The sequence below is a fragment of the Rosa chinensis genome, chromosome 6 (assembly GCF_002994745.2).
Source record: "Rosa chinensis cultivar Old Blush chromosome 6, RchiOBHm-V2, whole genome shotgun sequence".
Classification (NCBI taxonomy): Eukaryota; Viridiplantae; Streptophyta; class Magnoliopsida; order Rosales; family Rosaceae; genus Rosa; species Rosa chinensis.
In genome coordinates, this window is record NC_037093.1 from 65,628,533 (window position 1) to 65,642,922 (window position 14,390).

Genomic DNA, 14,390 nt, shown 5'->3' on the forward strand with positions numbered 1-14,390 from the left:
GCAGGACAAGATCTGGAAGTAGGAGGTACCTTAGCAGTTATAGTGGTGTTTTGGACAAGTGCAGACTGGTGTTGGTGCTAAGGAGACTGAGTAAGACTTGAGTGAGGATTGCATGAAGAAGACATTCCTGAAGGCCTTTGAACTGCAAATGGAAATTTATTTTCTTCAAAGAATACATTTCTGGAGATGATGCATTTCTTGTTAACTGGATTGTAATAAATATATCCCTTATATCTTGCTGCAAAACCAATGAATATGCACTTGACTGTTTTAGGTTGAAGCTTATTACTGTTATGAGTACTCAGTAGAGGATAGCAAGCACAGCCAAAAACTCTGAGAATTTCTAAAGATGGAACCTTATTGTATAATTGTTCAAAAGGAGACTTCATCTTCAATGCTTGAGTTGGCATTCTGTTGATTAGATAGGCTGCAATTGCACATGCATGATACCAGAAAACAGATGGCATATGAGCAGCTTGGAGTAAGGTCACAGCAGTTTCCCGGATATGTCTGTTTTTCCTTTCTGAAATGCCATTTTGCTGTGGTGTGTAAGGACATGAGATCTGATGGATAATACCTTTGTTTAGCATAAACTCCTTGAATTTACTTCCTGTATATTCACCTCCACCATCACTTCTGAGACACTTAATATGGCTAGAAATATGAGTGTTAACAAAGGCACATAGAGACTGGAAATAGCTGAACACTTCAGTTTTATTTTTCATTGGAAAAATCCAGGTATACCTGGTACAATCATCAATGAAAAGTACAAAGTATTTGAATCCATCTACAGAAACATAAGGTGATGGCCCCCATACATCAGAGTGCACAATTTCAAATGGAACCTCACTCCTAGTTACTGAATGAGTAAATGGCAATCTATGAAACTTTCCTAGTAAGCAGGCTTCACAAACTGATGAGTCTTGCTCTGGTGTGCAGGAGATATTGCACTTATTCAACATGCTTTGAACAATTTCAGTTGCAGGATGTCCAAACCTTTGATGCCACAAGGATTGCTTGACCACTCTTCCAAGGTAAGCAGACTGCTGTGAAGAACAGGTCTTATTGCTAGTTGAAATTGATTGGCTTTGGTGTTGTTGAATATGCAGTGGTAAATCAAAAGGTATTGGATACAATCCTTGCTTACTCAGTCCCTTGTACAGCACCTGACCCAACACTTTGTCCTGTATCACACACATAAACTCATCAAACCACACAGAGCAGTTATTTTGTTTACACAACTGATATATAGACAATAAGTGAGCAGCAAGCTCAGGTATGAGTAGCACATTGTCAAGTTTCAACATTCCCAGCATTGTGTTACCAATATGAGTAATATTTAAGTATTTACCATTACCAACTTGAACAGTGTCAGATGCATTGTATGGAGCAACATTGTTGAGTAGCTGAATCTCATTTGTCATATGATTGGTAGCACCTGTATCAGCTAGCCAAAACTGAGGTGATGTGTTTGTTGCAGCTAGCATTGCAGTCCCTTGTTGTGGAGTATTCTGATTCACTTGGACTTGTGGTTGATTTGATTGTTGTTGGCCTGGAAATCCAACCAAATAATAGCATCTATCTGCAGTGTGGTTAGGCTTATTGCAATATTGACAGTTACCAATATTTATGTTGCCTTGAACACCCTGAAAATTAGACAAAGTTCTGCAGGTTCTTGCACCATGACCATTCTTCCCACACAATTGACAAACAAAGTTGTTGTTGCCTGTATTGTTACCATTTGGCCTGAAGAATGAGTTAGTCATTGGATCAGAGGTGAATTGATTGTTGAAATTCCCATTTCTGTTTCCACTATTGCCAAACTGATTGTTATTCCTGAGATTACCAAAGTTGTTATTGAACCTTGCATTCTGATTTCCAAAGGGTGGTCTTCCTGCATAAAAGCCAGTCATAGCAGTACTAGGATCTTGCATAGTGAAGGAATTGAAGTGACTGTAGCCATAAGGAATAGCTGGTATTGGAGCATAGGAAGCCTGAGTTACTCCTTGAGTGGTAGACAGAGATGGAAAACCAGGTGGAAGAGCCTGAGAGCTGGATGCTGCAGTAGTATTGCTTGAGTTGTTGCTTGATGCAGAAGCTTCTGCTTTACCTTTAGCAACCATTGCAGTAAGATTGATACTTGATGCAGACTGAATCTCAGCTTCAATATCAATTTCAGCTGCCTTGAGTAGTGTCTTCAGTTCACCAATAGAACAGCTCACAAATTGAGCCCTGATAACTGTTTTGATTGCTGCATATTCAGATGGTAAGCCTCTAAGTACTATGACTACAATATCTTCATCATCAATGAGTACTCCAACTGTTTCCAAAGCATCTCTTGCAGCCTTGATCTTGTCCATGTATCCTTCAATGTCATCACTGCCTTTCTTCAAGTTCTGCAAATTTGACTTAAGCTGCAAGATATTTTGCCTGTTTGGTGCAGCAAACTTGAGTTTGAGTCTTGACCACATCTCTTGAGTAGATTTGCTCCCAACAGCACATGACATAGCCACAGGACTCAGAGTTTGACCAATCATATTGACTATACTTTGATCTTGAATCTTCCAATTAACATACTCAGTGGATGCAACCCCATCAACATATTGAGCAGGACATGGATTTGAGCCATCAACATATCCATATAGGTTTTGACCTCTAAGAAAGGATTCCAGTCGAAATAGCCATGTAGGATAGTTTGATTCATCCAGTAGAATATTTGGCAGATATACAGTAGATTGAGTAGTAATGGTATGACCTTGAGATGTAGAACCAACCATAATGTGCATATATGAAAAACACAGAACAACAAGTAACAATTTTATGCTTGCAAGACTTGAGCAATGAATCTTCCTCAGATAATAGTTTATTTCACAAACTGATACAAGCTAGAGTTCCATAACCACACAGAAATCACACTTCTTCACAATATTTCTTCACAAAATTTATATCACGGTTTCTAAACCTCATAAGCCAAATTCCATATAGGTATAGATCTCAGGAACATCTGTAAGGATTACTAGTTATACTTCTCATCAGGTTTTTTTTTTAACCTCAATATCACATCATCTTCATAATCTTTCAAGATTTAGGGTTTCGAAACCTCAAAAAAATATCACAGATTTGTAGAATTTTTCTTCGTTGTTAACAATTGCAACTAAAAACAAAGCAACTCAGCTACAATAGAAACAAGATCCCAAGCTTCGAAGCAAACAATTTCAATTTCAATTTTTCAGTAGATTCTTCAAGAAAAATCGTAGACGAACATGTTCAAAGAAGAAAATCACTTATCTTTGATAGTAGAATCAAACGCGAAACCAAAACGAGCAGTGAGAGATGAGAAATGAAGACGAAGCAAGCTGAGGAAGCACAAGAACGATAACCAAACCCTAGGTCGCAGCCTGAGCTCGTGATACCATGTTAGCTATGGTGAGAGAAAATAAAAGAGAGGAAACAGAGAGAAATTTTTACTAACAAACTCGTGGATTTCTGTTCTAATCTGTTACAATGAGTAGAGAGGAGTTTATATACATCTCCAGATTGCTTGACAGAGTGCCACGTGTGGCACAGCTATAGGACACTTACTATTCAGCTAAAACTCATGCAGGCGTAACTAATTAGCTAATTAACTATAATTAACACCAGTTAAGTAATTAAGCTAAGAAAAACAGGAAAGACATGAGAAGGACTATATCATCTGTTAACACCCATCAGTACATTTTCTCATGATGTTGGTTGGAATATTTGCAGGTTGGAGGATATGTGGTTGGTTACAAGGGGTTGACATTTGTAACAGTAAGAGGAGCTGGCCATATGGTTCCGAGCTACCAACCGCAGCGATCACTCGTCTTAATCTCATCGTTCCTTCAGGGGACACTTCCTCCGGCTCCTCCTCCATAGGAGGTCATGGAACATGCATTTTGGAAGGTGGTGGTTGAATAAATTAGCAAAACGTCACCTATATAAAATACCTATCTATTTAAATGAATAATTGGTGTCCAATGACATAAAGAGTAGTGGCATTTGTTTTCCCCTCGTAAGTGAGAACAAACCGTAGCAATCACTCATCTTCATCTTATCGTTCCTTCAGGGGACACTTCCTCCGGCTCCTCCTTCATAGGAGGTCATGGAACATGGACTTTGGAAGATGGTAGTTGAATAAACTAGGAAAACGTCACCTTTGTAAAATATCTATCGATCAATGAATAATTTGTGCGCAATACCATTTGGTCTAGTGACATCAATCTCTCATTCGTAAGTGACGTATAGGACACAAAAGATTGGTTGTTGTCTTTTTGATGTGATAAAAATAAAAAACTAAATAATTGTTCGAAGTGATTATATTTTGTGATTTTTCTTTTCTTGATTGGTTCAAAATTTTTCATGAATGACCTAATACACACACACACACATATTATATATAGAGGACCCTTCTATTAATGGATCCGTTTTTTGGTCATTTTAAGAGATTTTTTGTCCGACTCACTTTTCGATCGCATTTGGGCCTCTCGACCATTCACTTTTTTTGTCTTAATGTATAGATCACTTTTGCAAATTTCCAGCTAAGTAGATGATCGTTAAAGTATTGAACTAGACTAAATCAATAGATGAACCGAATTTGTCTAACCTGAACCGTTCATGTTTATAACTGTAAATCGCAGTTATGAATGTCTTAACGATTATCAATTTCGCTGAAAATTTGCAAAGGTGATCTGCTCATATACCCCTAAAAACTGAACGGTTGAGATGTGAATATGTGATTGAAAAGTGGGTCTAATAAAAGATCTCTTAAAATGGCTAAAAAAAATCCCTCACTAGAAGGGCCCACACACACATTGATATGTGATGGAATGAATATTTCATTATAGAGCATTGTCAATAAATTTCAATCTAGCATGGTATATAATGGATAGAAAATTACACATAAGTGTCATTTTGAAACTTTAATTAGCTATAAGGCAATCTAATGTTTTTTGTACATATAAGGCCACTTGCTTCCTCAAATTTCTCTTACCCTAACGATTTTACCCTTAAAACTAACTGCTTCATATTAAATTAATCACTCTCTCCTCTCTCTTCCCCCGATCAAATCCTCTCTCTTTGAGATTAATCACTCTCTCTCTCTCTCCCCCCCTTTCTCACCAGCGAAATACTCCCTTCTCTCTCGCCGGCGAAGTACTCCCTCTCTCCACCATCACGTCTGCGATCGGAACTGGAACTGAATCTCCAATGAACGATGTCGTTTCGCGACTGGATCTCTGATGCACAAACTGAATCTCCGACGCACGACACAGACTTGAACGGGATCTTTGACTCTCTCCTCTTCCTCTGTGACTGGATCGTTGTCGTTGTCATCCAGAAGATCTGGTATGTGAGCTCCAGTGTCGGCAAAACCACCTGGCCCTACGACTCAGGTGTCTGGTCCAAAAACGACAGCGACGACATTGTCTCTGCCTTCGAAGGCAACTCCAACCTCTTCTGGCGGCTTCGACCTCATTCCTACCAACGAGATCTGAGATTGCATCTGAGCTCCAATTTGAATCTGTCAGGATCTGAGATTGCATATCTGAGCTCCGATTTGCTTCTTTGATACGGTGTCGTTAACGTCCCTTCCCACACCACCTCTGTTTCGTCATCACCGACCTTAATTACACCTCTGATTTGCTTTTTTGGTTTGTTAATGATTTTTGTTATCGGAAGAAAATTAGACGGCGTGATTAGAATTTGTTTAGTTTGGTTTGATTTGATTGTGATTTATTGGAATAAATGGGCTTGGATTTATTTGAATTCATCTGTTGTGGAATTTTGCAGGGGAGAGAAAGAGAGTTGTGCTCTTGTGTGATGAAGGGATGGTTTTGTGGTTGAATTCTGTTTTCTGATGGTGTTGTGATGTATTTTGATTGATGAATAATGAACCATTTCTTGTTTGTTATTTGTTGCAGTTAGTAACTCTCTATAACTGTTATAGCGGCTTTTCAACATAGTGATAGTATCTTTCTATATCTATGTTAGTATTTTTTTCAACATGATGTCAATAGCTTCTATTTTCATATTCATTATTTCAAGTTAGCAGCTCCTTGTAATTGTTCTAGTGGCATTTCAATATCGTGATAGTAGCTTTATGTGTCTATGTTAGTATATTTTCAAGCTAATGTCAATAGTTTTTTTTTTCAAATCAGTAGCTCTTTGTAACTATTGTAGTGGTTTTCCATCATAGTGATCGTAGCTTTCTGTATCTATGTTAGTAGCTTTCTGATGTTAGTGAGAGTAGCTCTCTAATGTTAGTGAGAGTAGCTCGTTGGTATTGGTGACAATAACTTTTATTATTGGTGAAAGTAGATTTTGGTGTTGGTGAGAGTAGTTTTTTGGTGTTGGTGAGAGTAGCATTTGTTGCTGATGAGAGTAGTTTTTGGTATTGGTGACAGTATCTTTTGTTGGTGGGGATAATAGCTTTTCGTTTTGGGGAGCATAGGTTTTTTTTGGTAAAGAGTAGCTTTTGTTGTTGATGATAGTAGCTTTTGTTATCTCGCCGGAGATTGCCGGAAATCTCACAATAGTAGCTTTTGTTGCTAGTGACAGTAGTTTTTGTTACTAGTGATAGTAGCTTTTGTGACCTCGCTGGAGGTGGCCGGGAATCTCATCAAAGTAGCTTTTGTTGTTAGCCACAGTAGCTTTTGGTGTTAGTGACAATAGCTTTTATGGTCGCCGGAAGTTGGCCGGAGGTCTGCCGGAGACCTCACCGGAGAGGAGAGAGAGAATGATTGTTGATTTTGTACTCTAGTGGCATTTATGTAAATATGTTGGTTTTTAATATCCAAATTCCAAAATATAACACATTTTTTAGTCTAGTGGCCTTATGAGGGAAAAAACTAGTTTGTGGCCTTATAGCTAAAAAAACAATCAAATATGCACTTATATGTAATTAACTCAATTAAATAAACCTTTAAAAGCACAATTATAAAATTTCCCTTTTTCTAATATGAACACACACTCCCATTCTCACAATTGTTATCCAAAGGCAAGCACGGCCAGCCCATAGGTAGATAGCAAGGTTCTTACTTTTAGCCTTCTAGAGCGCAAACCCTCTATGCATGTGCTCAAGTGCACAACTTAAAGTAAAGCTAAAGCCTTTCACTCTTTCAGTTTTCACTGTATTAATACTTGAGTACTTCAGGTCTATAAATATTAGCAATTACAAAGCTAGCGTTTCACACATGCTCTGAAAACAACAAGAGATGAAGCTTTCAGTGTATACATGTTTTCTACTCATCTCTATCTGCCAATTAGCCTTTCTAAGATCATGCAACGCCAACCAAATCGACAACCTCAACAAGCTGATCAAGTCTCGCAAATCTGGAAATTCTCCTCATGCTCAATTATCTTGGGACAACGACATCTTAGCAGATGACCACTTTTCTCCTGTTTATGTTGGATCCCAAGCTGGTTTGATGGAAGCTGATGAGATTGATGCTTTGCCGGGACAACCTGGAGGAGTGGGTTTTAATCAATATGCAGGCTATATTTCAGTGGACCGGAAAGCTGGGAGAGAATTATTCTACTACTTTGTACAGTCACCCCACAATTCTTCAACCAAACCTCTAGTGCTTTGGTTAAATGGAGGTAAATCTTATACACAAATCAATATCAACGGTCATTCTTTAATTGCATCCATACAGAGCCATATATATCTTCTATAAATTCGACAATGCTAAGACCAGTGGTAATTAATCTTCTATCGTGCATGTAGACGTATCCAATAGATCGAGAAGTGCTCACATAAACGAACATGCCATGAACATGTATGTGTGTAAATGTAAATTATCTGAGAAGGAAATGTATATAGGAAAATTAATAAATAAATCATAGCATCATCAATTTCAGTAATTTGTTGCAGTAGTCATTTTGTTTGTTCTACAATGATACCATGGAAAACAGCCAGATGTGTATTAAGTACGTAGTAGACCTTTCCTAGAAGATAATCAAGATATTCGATTTGTACCTCTGTTGGTTAGCTAGCTGTCGTGAACGATAAGGGCCCAGAAAACAAAGTTTATGATGAATGCGATAATTCCTCGTCTTGTTTTTAATTAACATGCATTTATTAAAATGATTAGGAGAGAACAGATAATTTAGGGTTTACTACAAAATTAGTCCTAGTACAACCCTGCCAAGTGCCGAATTGCCAATTATGTGGGCAGTCCAGGTGTCTATATTGAGTGCTCATAATTCTTGAGCTGAATCATGTTCTGTAAAATTGGCTAGGATTCAAAAAGAGTTGAAGGTCCACCACTTATAAAGACGTTATATCCAGATAAAAGTTATAACACAGGGTTGAAAATAAGTGTTCATTCGTTTTCAGCCATTATATGTGTTAATGTGTATGATCATTACCCACTTTCTAGTGAGTGAGCAATTCTATTTCATATGCAGCATCCTAGAATTTGGCTCCCGTGGAATTCGCTTTATTTATTTAGTAGCTGGATTTTGATCCTTTTCTCAGTCCAATACGTTCCAATTAACTTTAATTTGTCTCATAGAGTACTTCCACTTTTATTATTTGTACAGGACCAGGATGCTCATCTTTTGGATATGGAGCCATGGAAGAATTAGGACCGTTTAGAGTCATTAATGATGGAAAGACACTGTTTCCTAATGACTACGCATGGAACAACGGTACATAATACTTGATTAGCATGAATATAATAGAGTACTTTAGACTAATAATGATGCAAGGAAAATTGTTGTTTTCATTTGTGGATGCAGTGGCCAATATACTGTTTTTGGAGTCCCCGGCAGGAGTGGGGTTCTCATACTCAAACACAAAGTCCGACTACGAAAATGTGGGTGACAAGAGAACAGCTCTAGACTCGTACACTTTTCTTGTGAATTGGCTAGAGAGATTTCCCCAATACAAAACCAGGGATTTCTTCATTGCCGGAGAAAGCTATGCTGGTCACTATGTACCTCAACTTGCTTACACCATAGTGACAAAGAACAATGTCACAAACCAAACAAAAATCAATCTTAAAGGAATTGCGGTGAGCTTATAAATGATGTACTAGTACTATTTCATATGCAATATATGCACACACACAGATATATATATGCTACTTATTTTGGAAACAATGTGCAGATTGGAAATGCTTGGATCGATGATAATCATGGTGAAATGGGTATTTATGAATATTTGTGGACACATGCTTTGAACTCTGATGAAACCTATGAAGGCATACACAGATATTGTGACTTTGGATCTGATAATTTCTCGAGCAAGTGCACAAAATATCAAATTCAAGCAAGCCATGAGCTTGGAGACGTTGATATTTACAACATCTACGCTCCACTTTGCAATCTGTCATCCTCATCAGATACCATATACATCTCAGTTGGTTCTGCAGTAAGTCTCTCTAAAACATGTATAATATATACCGGTAAACAAACCTGTAACTTTTGTGTATAAATGATTGAATGTCATCATGAACGTAGGTTAATGGATTTGATCCATGCTCAGACTATTATGTCGATGCCTACCTAAATCTTAAGGAGGTCCAAGCTGCTCTTCATGTAAAACCTACAAATTGGTCAGCTTGCAGGTAATACATAAATAAACATTTTAATCAATTTCTTCTCACCTCACTTTCTTATAATATTCACTTTACTTCGCTTTTTCTTTTTCTGATAGTGGTGTTGGATGGACAGACAGCCCACCAACAATCCTACCCACAATAAAGCATCTCTTAGAAAGTGGGATAACAGTATGGATATATAGGTGTGATGAACTATCCTTCAAGTGAATGAGATTTTTTGATCTAGCAGTATTTTCTGTCGGATGTTATATATAATAAAAATGCATTGATATATGGCTTAGACATTTTATGTTAAATTTCATTCTGCAGTGGAGACAATGATGGAAGAGTACCAGTGACATCATCTAGATATTCATTACACAACCTAAGCTTACCCATTGAGGCTGCATGGAGGCCGTGGTATTCAGATAAAGAGGTAAAGCGTATATATGACATCCTTGGTTGACTAAGTATCAAAAGTTCAAAACAAAAACTAGGGGTTTCTGGGTTTTCCTAATTAATGATGCTGATGATGTAAGGTGCAGGTTGGAGGATATGTTACTGGGTACAAAGGGGGGTTGACATTTGCTACTATAAGAGGAGCTGGTCACATGGTTCCTAGCTATCAACCAAAGCGAGCACTCACCTTGATCTCATCTTTCCTTCAGGGAAAGCTTCCTCCTTCTTCATGACTATTAAGTAATCTAATCACATTCATATTTTAAATATCTTATTCGATAGTATTCACTTTCATCGGTGCATAAAAACAATCTTTGATTCAGAGTTCCATTCCATGTCATCAAGATACGAACTACTGTATCAAGTATTACTTAACATTCAGCAACTATAACTCTGATAATTTATAATTCAGTATTGTAATTTTCAAAATTCAAGTCATCATCATATATATTAAGAAATACATTATGTCCGTACCGTGTGCATCATCGATCATCTACACTTTTGCAGCAGAGCAGAGGGCTAGGATAGTAGTGTCTGCTCTTTATTCTGTTATGACACAGCCTCTCCTCTCATTTTCGGTTTCAGCACAAGAGTAGCTAGTAAGAGTGCCTATCCCTTCTCCTCCTGGCACTTCTCGTACTTTGTTTATCCCTGCACCTCGAACCTTAATCTTATTCTGATCTCCATCTGCGAATACCTACTGCATGTATTTTATAGACGTCATGAACAGTAACCAAATTAGGTCAAAACGTCAAACGAAGGCTACGAGACCTGATCAAACGAAGGCTACTTTAACATCATAATCGACGGTAAAAAAAAAAAGTCTCTTCTCTCTGTCGTTTCTCTCGGACGTCAGAGAGTTAGAGTTTCCCTCTGGATCAGATCTTCTTGATTCTAGGGTAACAGTTGTTTGTTTGTCTGCGTTGTGGTTCTCACAACGTATGTCTGATCTGTTGCGCGCTTAGTGTGAGGAAAGGTTTCTGTTGGGTTGGATCTTGTTAAGAGTACAAGTCATATGCTGATGGTCAAAGTCAACAGTCAACAGAGATAATAACCACATTAGCATAAATATGGAGTTTTAAATATGGAGTTTTTATCTTTAAGGGATTGTCATTTTTCTCTGTAACTGTACATCATCTTCTTCATTCATCCATGTACCCAGATTTCTACGGTTTGTTACAGAGTACTCCATAGCTATTTTCTTTGCCTCTTCGTTTCTACCATGATTTCTAATATGGTATCAAAGCCCATGGTGGCCTGATCTTCGATCCTTCATCAAGTTCTCCGCTGCAACTCCGATCAAAAAACCCTAAGTTCCTCCTCTTCTTTCTTTGTTCTTCGTTTTCCTTGTTCAATTACTAGTAGAAAACCGATATTGTTCAAGAAATCAAGCAAAACCAACAAGAAACTACCCTTTAGAATCATCAAATTACCAGTCAAAAAGAAATCTCTCTACTTGCAGATCTACTCTGCTTTGTTCTTGATTTGTGAAAACCTGTTCGTGAATCAAGATTTGGGGTTATTCTATAGTTGTTTGTGTTGCTCATGCTGTAGCCGTTTGTACTACTCAAATTCATCAAGATCCAATTTTTTTTTCAGTACAAGATTTGAAGAAAAATGGCGTTCTCCACTCAAACCTACAACACCATCTCTGTTCGTTTGGACGAAACAAATTACCCAACCTAGGTCTATCAGATGAAACATCACCTCAGAGGTCATGGTCTCTTGAAGTTTGTTGATGGTTCTCATCTTTGTCCACCTCAATTTCTTGTTGGTGATGATGGCTCTCTCACCAACAATTCTGTTACTCGAGAAAGATGGATGGAACAAGATAGTTTACTTATCTCCATGCTTACAACCACGCTTTATGCAGAAGCTTTAACTCTGGTAATCGGTTGTCAAACATCTATGGAAGTATGGCTTACTCTCAAGCAAAGATATGCTATTGTTTCTGAACCGCATATTATGAAATTAAAGGCTGCATTACAGAACATTAAAAAAGGATCTGACTCAATAGACAAGTACTTGTTGCGTTTTAAATATATGAGAGATCGATTAGCTGTGGCAGGAATTGAGATGAATGATCAAGATGTTAAATTTCTGATTCTTGCTGGGCTCCCTAGCGAGTATAGTCACACTAGGCAAATTATCAGAAGCAAAAGTAATGTTGATTTGGAAGAAGTGAGATCATTGTTGTTGTCTGCTGAATATGAAATTGAATTGGAGAATAAGTCTGCACCTTTAATTCTTTTTGATGCAATGTTAGTCAATATGGTATGTACTCTGGGATGTTGTCATCCACTTGTTTTGGTCAACCTTCTGGGATGCAATCAAATCTTCTGTCTTCCATTGGTAATCATGGAGTCACTCAGAATCGTATGTGCCCTTATGTGACTTCTGGCATGACTAATGTGCATCAATATAATGCTTCCCCTGCAACCACGCAATATGGTGTTTTCACTCCACAGCACACTATGACTGCAAGCACTTGTTTTGCTATACCACCCACATCAGCTACCTCACCAGCTTCATTCCAACACAACTTCATTCCATCCAGTGGTAACTATCAGTCTATGCCATCTATGGGAAACGATGGATTCATGATGAACATCAATATGGTAAATGAAGGTAGTTACAATCCAATGCCATTTCTGTTTGATGTCTCTCATCAAACATCTGGTTTTATCGCTCAAAATGGTTCCAATATGTCTCTGCCATTCAGTCATCAACAACAACATGCATCTACTATGAATAACTGCAACTACAACAACACTCCACACCAGAATGCAATTTTATCTCAGCAGAATTTCTCTCATCAAACTATTCAGAATGATTCTTCAAACAATGATTATCAGCAGAATGGCTTTATCAATTCCTTTGCAGATGGTGGCTACTCAGATGACAGTACTTCATATCCAAATTTTCCAAGTAACAAGGGCACAAACAACTACAACAATAGGTCCAATAAAAACAATGGGAAGCCAAGAACCAATGGAAACTTCATCAATGTCATTGTGTGTCAGATCTGTGAAAAACCAGGGCACAGTGCATACAAGTGTTATTACAGGAATTGTCAACAACAGCATGGTGCATCAAGTTCTTCGGTAGTATGCCAAATTTGTGACAAAATTGGTCACTCTGTCTACAAATGTCATCTTAGAAATCCTCAACCTCAGATATTTGCTACAAGGCATCAGTATGATTGTCAACCACCATCCCCTGCAGCACCTCAAGCTTTGTCTGCTTCCATTTGCACTCAACCAAAGGCACCCTCCATTGCTACTCAGCCAACTAACAATGCTTCTCAATCACAAGTTGTCAAGTCTCTGCCATTTTCATTATCAGTTCCTACTCGACCTCAATTGCAGCAAGCTCTCCTCACGAAACTTGCAGCTTTGCGGACACCAAGAACTTGGCTACTACCTTCCACTCTGGATAGAAATTTAATGAATTGTAGGCAAGCTTGTGAGACTTCGAATTGGTGGCGATCACTTCCTCTCATTCCTCTTGGTTGAAAACACATTCTCTGTAGCACCCTAGTGCTTAGGGATCCCAGCACTAGTCTGAGGGGGGATGTTAAGAGTACAAGTCATATGCTGATGGTCAAAGTCAACAGTCAACAGAGATAATAACCACATTAGCATAAATATGGAGTTTTTATCTTTAAGGGATTGTCATTTTTCTCTATAACTGTACATCATCTTCTTCATTCATCCATGTACCCAGATTTCTACGGTTTGTTACAAAGTACTCCATAGCTATTTTCTTTGCCTCTTCGTTTCTACCATGATTTCTAACAGATCTCAGATCTGCATAATGAAGGAAGAGTTTTGGGGGGGGGGGGGGGGGGGGGGGTTAGTCAGAAAACTTGTATTGACAGACGAGGAGGCTCAGGAGATCATTCTTCCGGATGCTCCAGAGAAGTGGAAGCCAAAAAAATTCCTGATTGTGGGGAAATTGTTGACCAACAAGAGTTATCGGATGGAGACGCTCATTGGAACTATGAGGGCGTTATGGACTCCAAAGAAGCACGGGAAGGAGAGGTCGAAGGTTACAGCTTGTGCTCTGGAGGGCAGTGATCGGATGGTTTTCTCCTTTTCTCATGAGTATGATCGGAATCGGGTTCTGTGGGGGAAGCCCTTGGCATTTTAACAAATCCTTATTCGCTGTGGCAGCTAGTGATGGACGGGATGATCTGCGCAAAATACCCTTGAATTGGCAATTTTTTTGGATTAGGGCTTGGGGTATTCCTCCGCTCTACATGGAGGAGGAAACAGGGGTTAGAATTGGCAATGCAGTCGGTCGTTTCGCACGAATGGATGAACCAGAGCATGGTGTTTTTCTTGGTTCTTATTTAAAGATCAGAGT

General features: G+C 38.4%; 1 protein-coding gene across 4 annotated transcripts; it reads left to right on the forward strand.

Moving 5' to 3' along the window:
• Positions 1–7,084: 7,084 nt before the first annotated feature.
• On the forward strand, positions 7,085–10,483 carry LOC112168766 (serine carboxypeptidase 1). Of its 4 annotated transcripts, none has more exons than XM_024305676.2 (8): positions 7,086–7,617; positions 8,563–8,670; positions 8,761–9,035; positions 9,131–9,394; positions 9,484–9,590; positions 9,680–9,766; positions 9,894–9,999; positions 10,103–10,483. In XM_024305676.2, the coding sequence occupies exons 1-8, from the start codon at positions 7,233–7,235 to the stop codon at positions 10,253–10,255; spliced, it is 1,485 nt and encodes a 494-aa protein (XP_024161444.1). In that variant the 5' UTR covers positions 7,086–7,232; the 3' UTR covers positions 10,256–10,483. The 4 variants fall into 4 exon arrangements, with proteins under 4 accessions (XP_040365144.1, XP_024161444.1, XP_040365145.1 ...); XM_024305677.2 differs by having other exon boundaries at positions 7,088–7,617; positions 10,109–10,483; XM_040509210.1 differs by lacking the exon at positions 9,680–9,766 and having other exon boundaries at positions 7,085–7,617.
• The last annotated feature ends 3,907 nt before the right edge of the window (positions 10,484–14,390 follow it).

Excerpts from the sequence above, each read along its gene's own strand:
- LOC112168766 (XM_024305676.2), top strand. The coding sequence starts at position 7,233 with ATGAAGCTTTCAGTGTATACATGTTTTCTACTCATCTCTATCTGCCAA. Across the intron at positions 9,036-9,130 it reads TCAATCTTAAAGGAATTGCG|ATTGGAAATGCTTGGATCGA; the intron begins GTGAGCTTATAA and ends AACAATGTGCAG. Across the intron at positions 9,767-9,893 it reads ATAACAGTATGGATATATAG|TGGAGACAATGATGGAAGAG; the intron begins GTGTGATGAACT and ends TTCATTCTGCAG.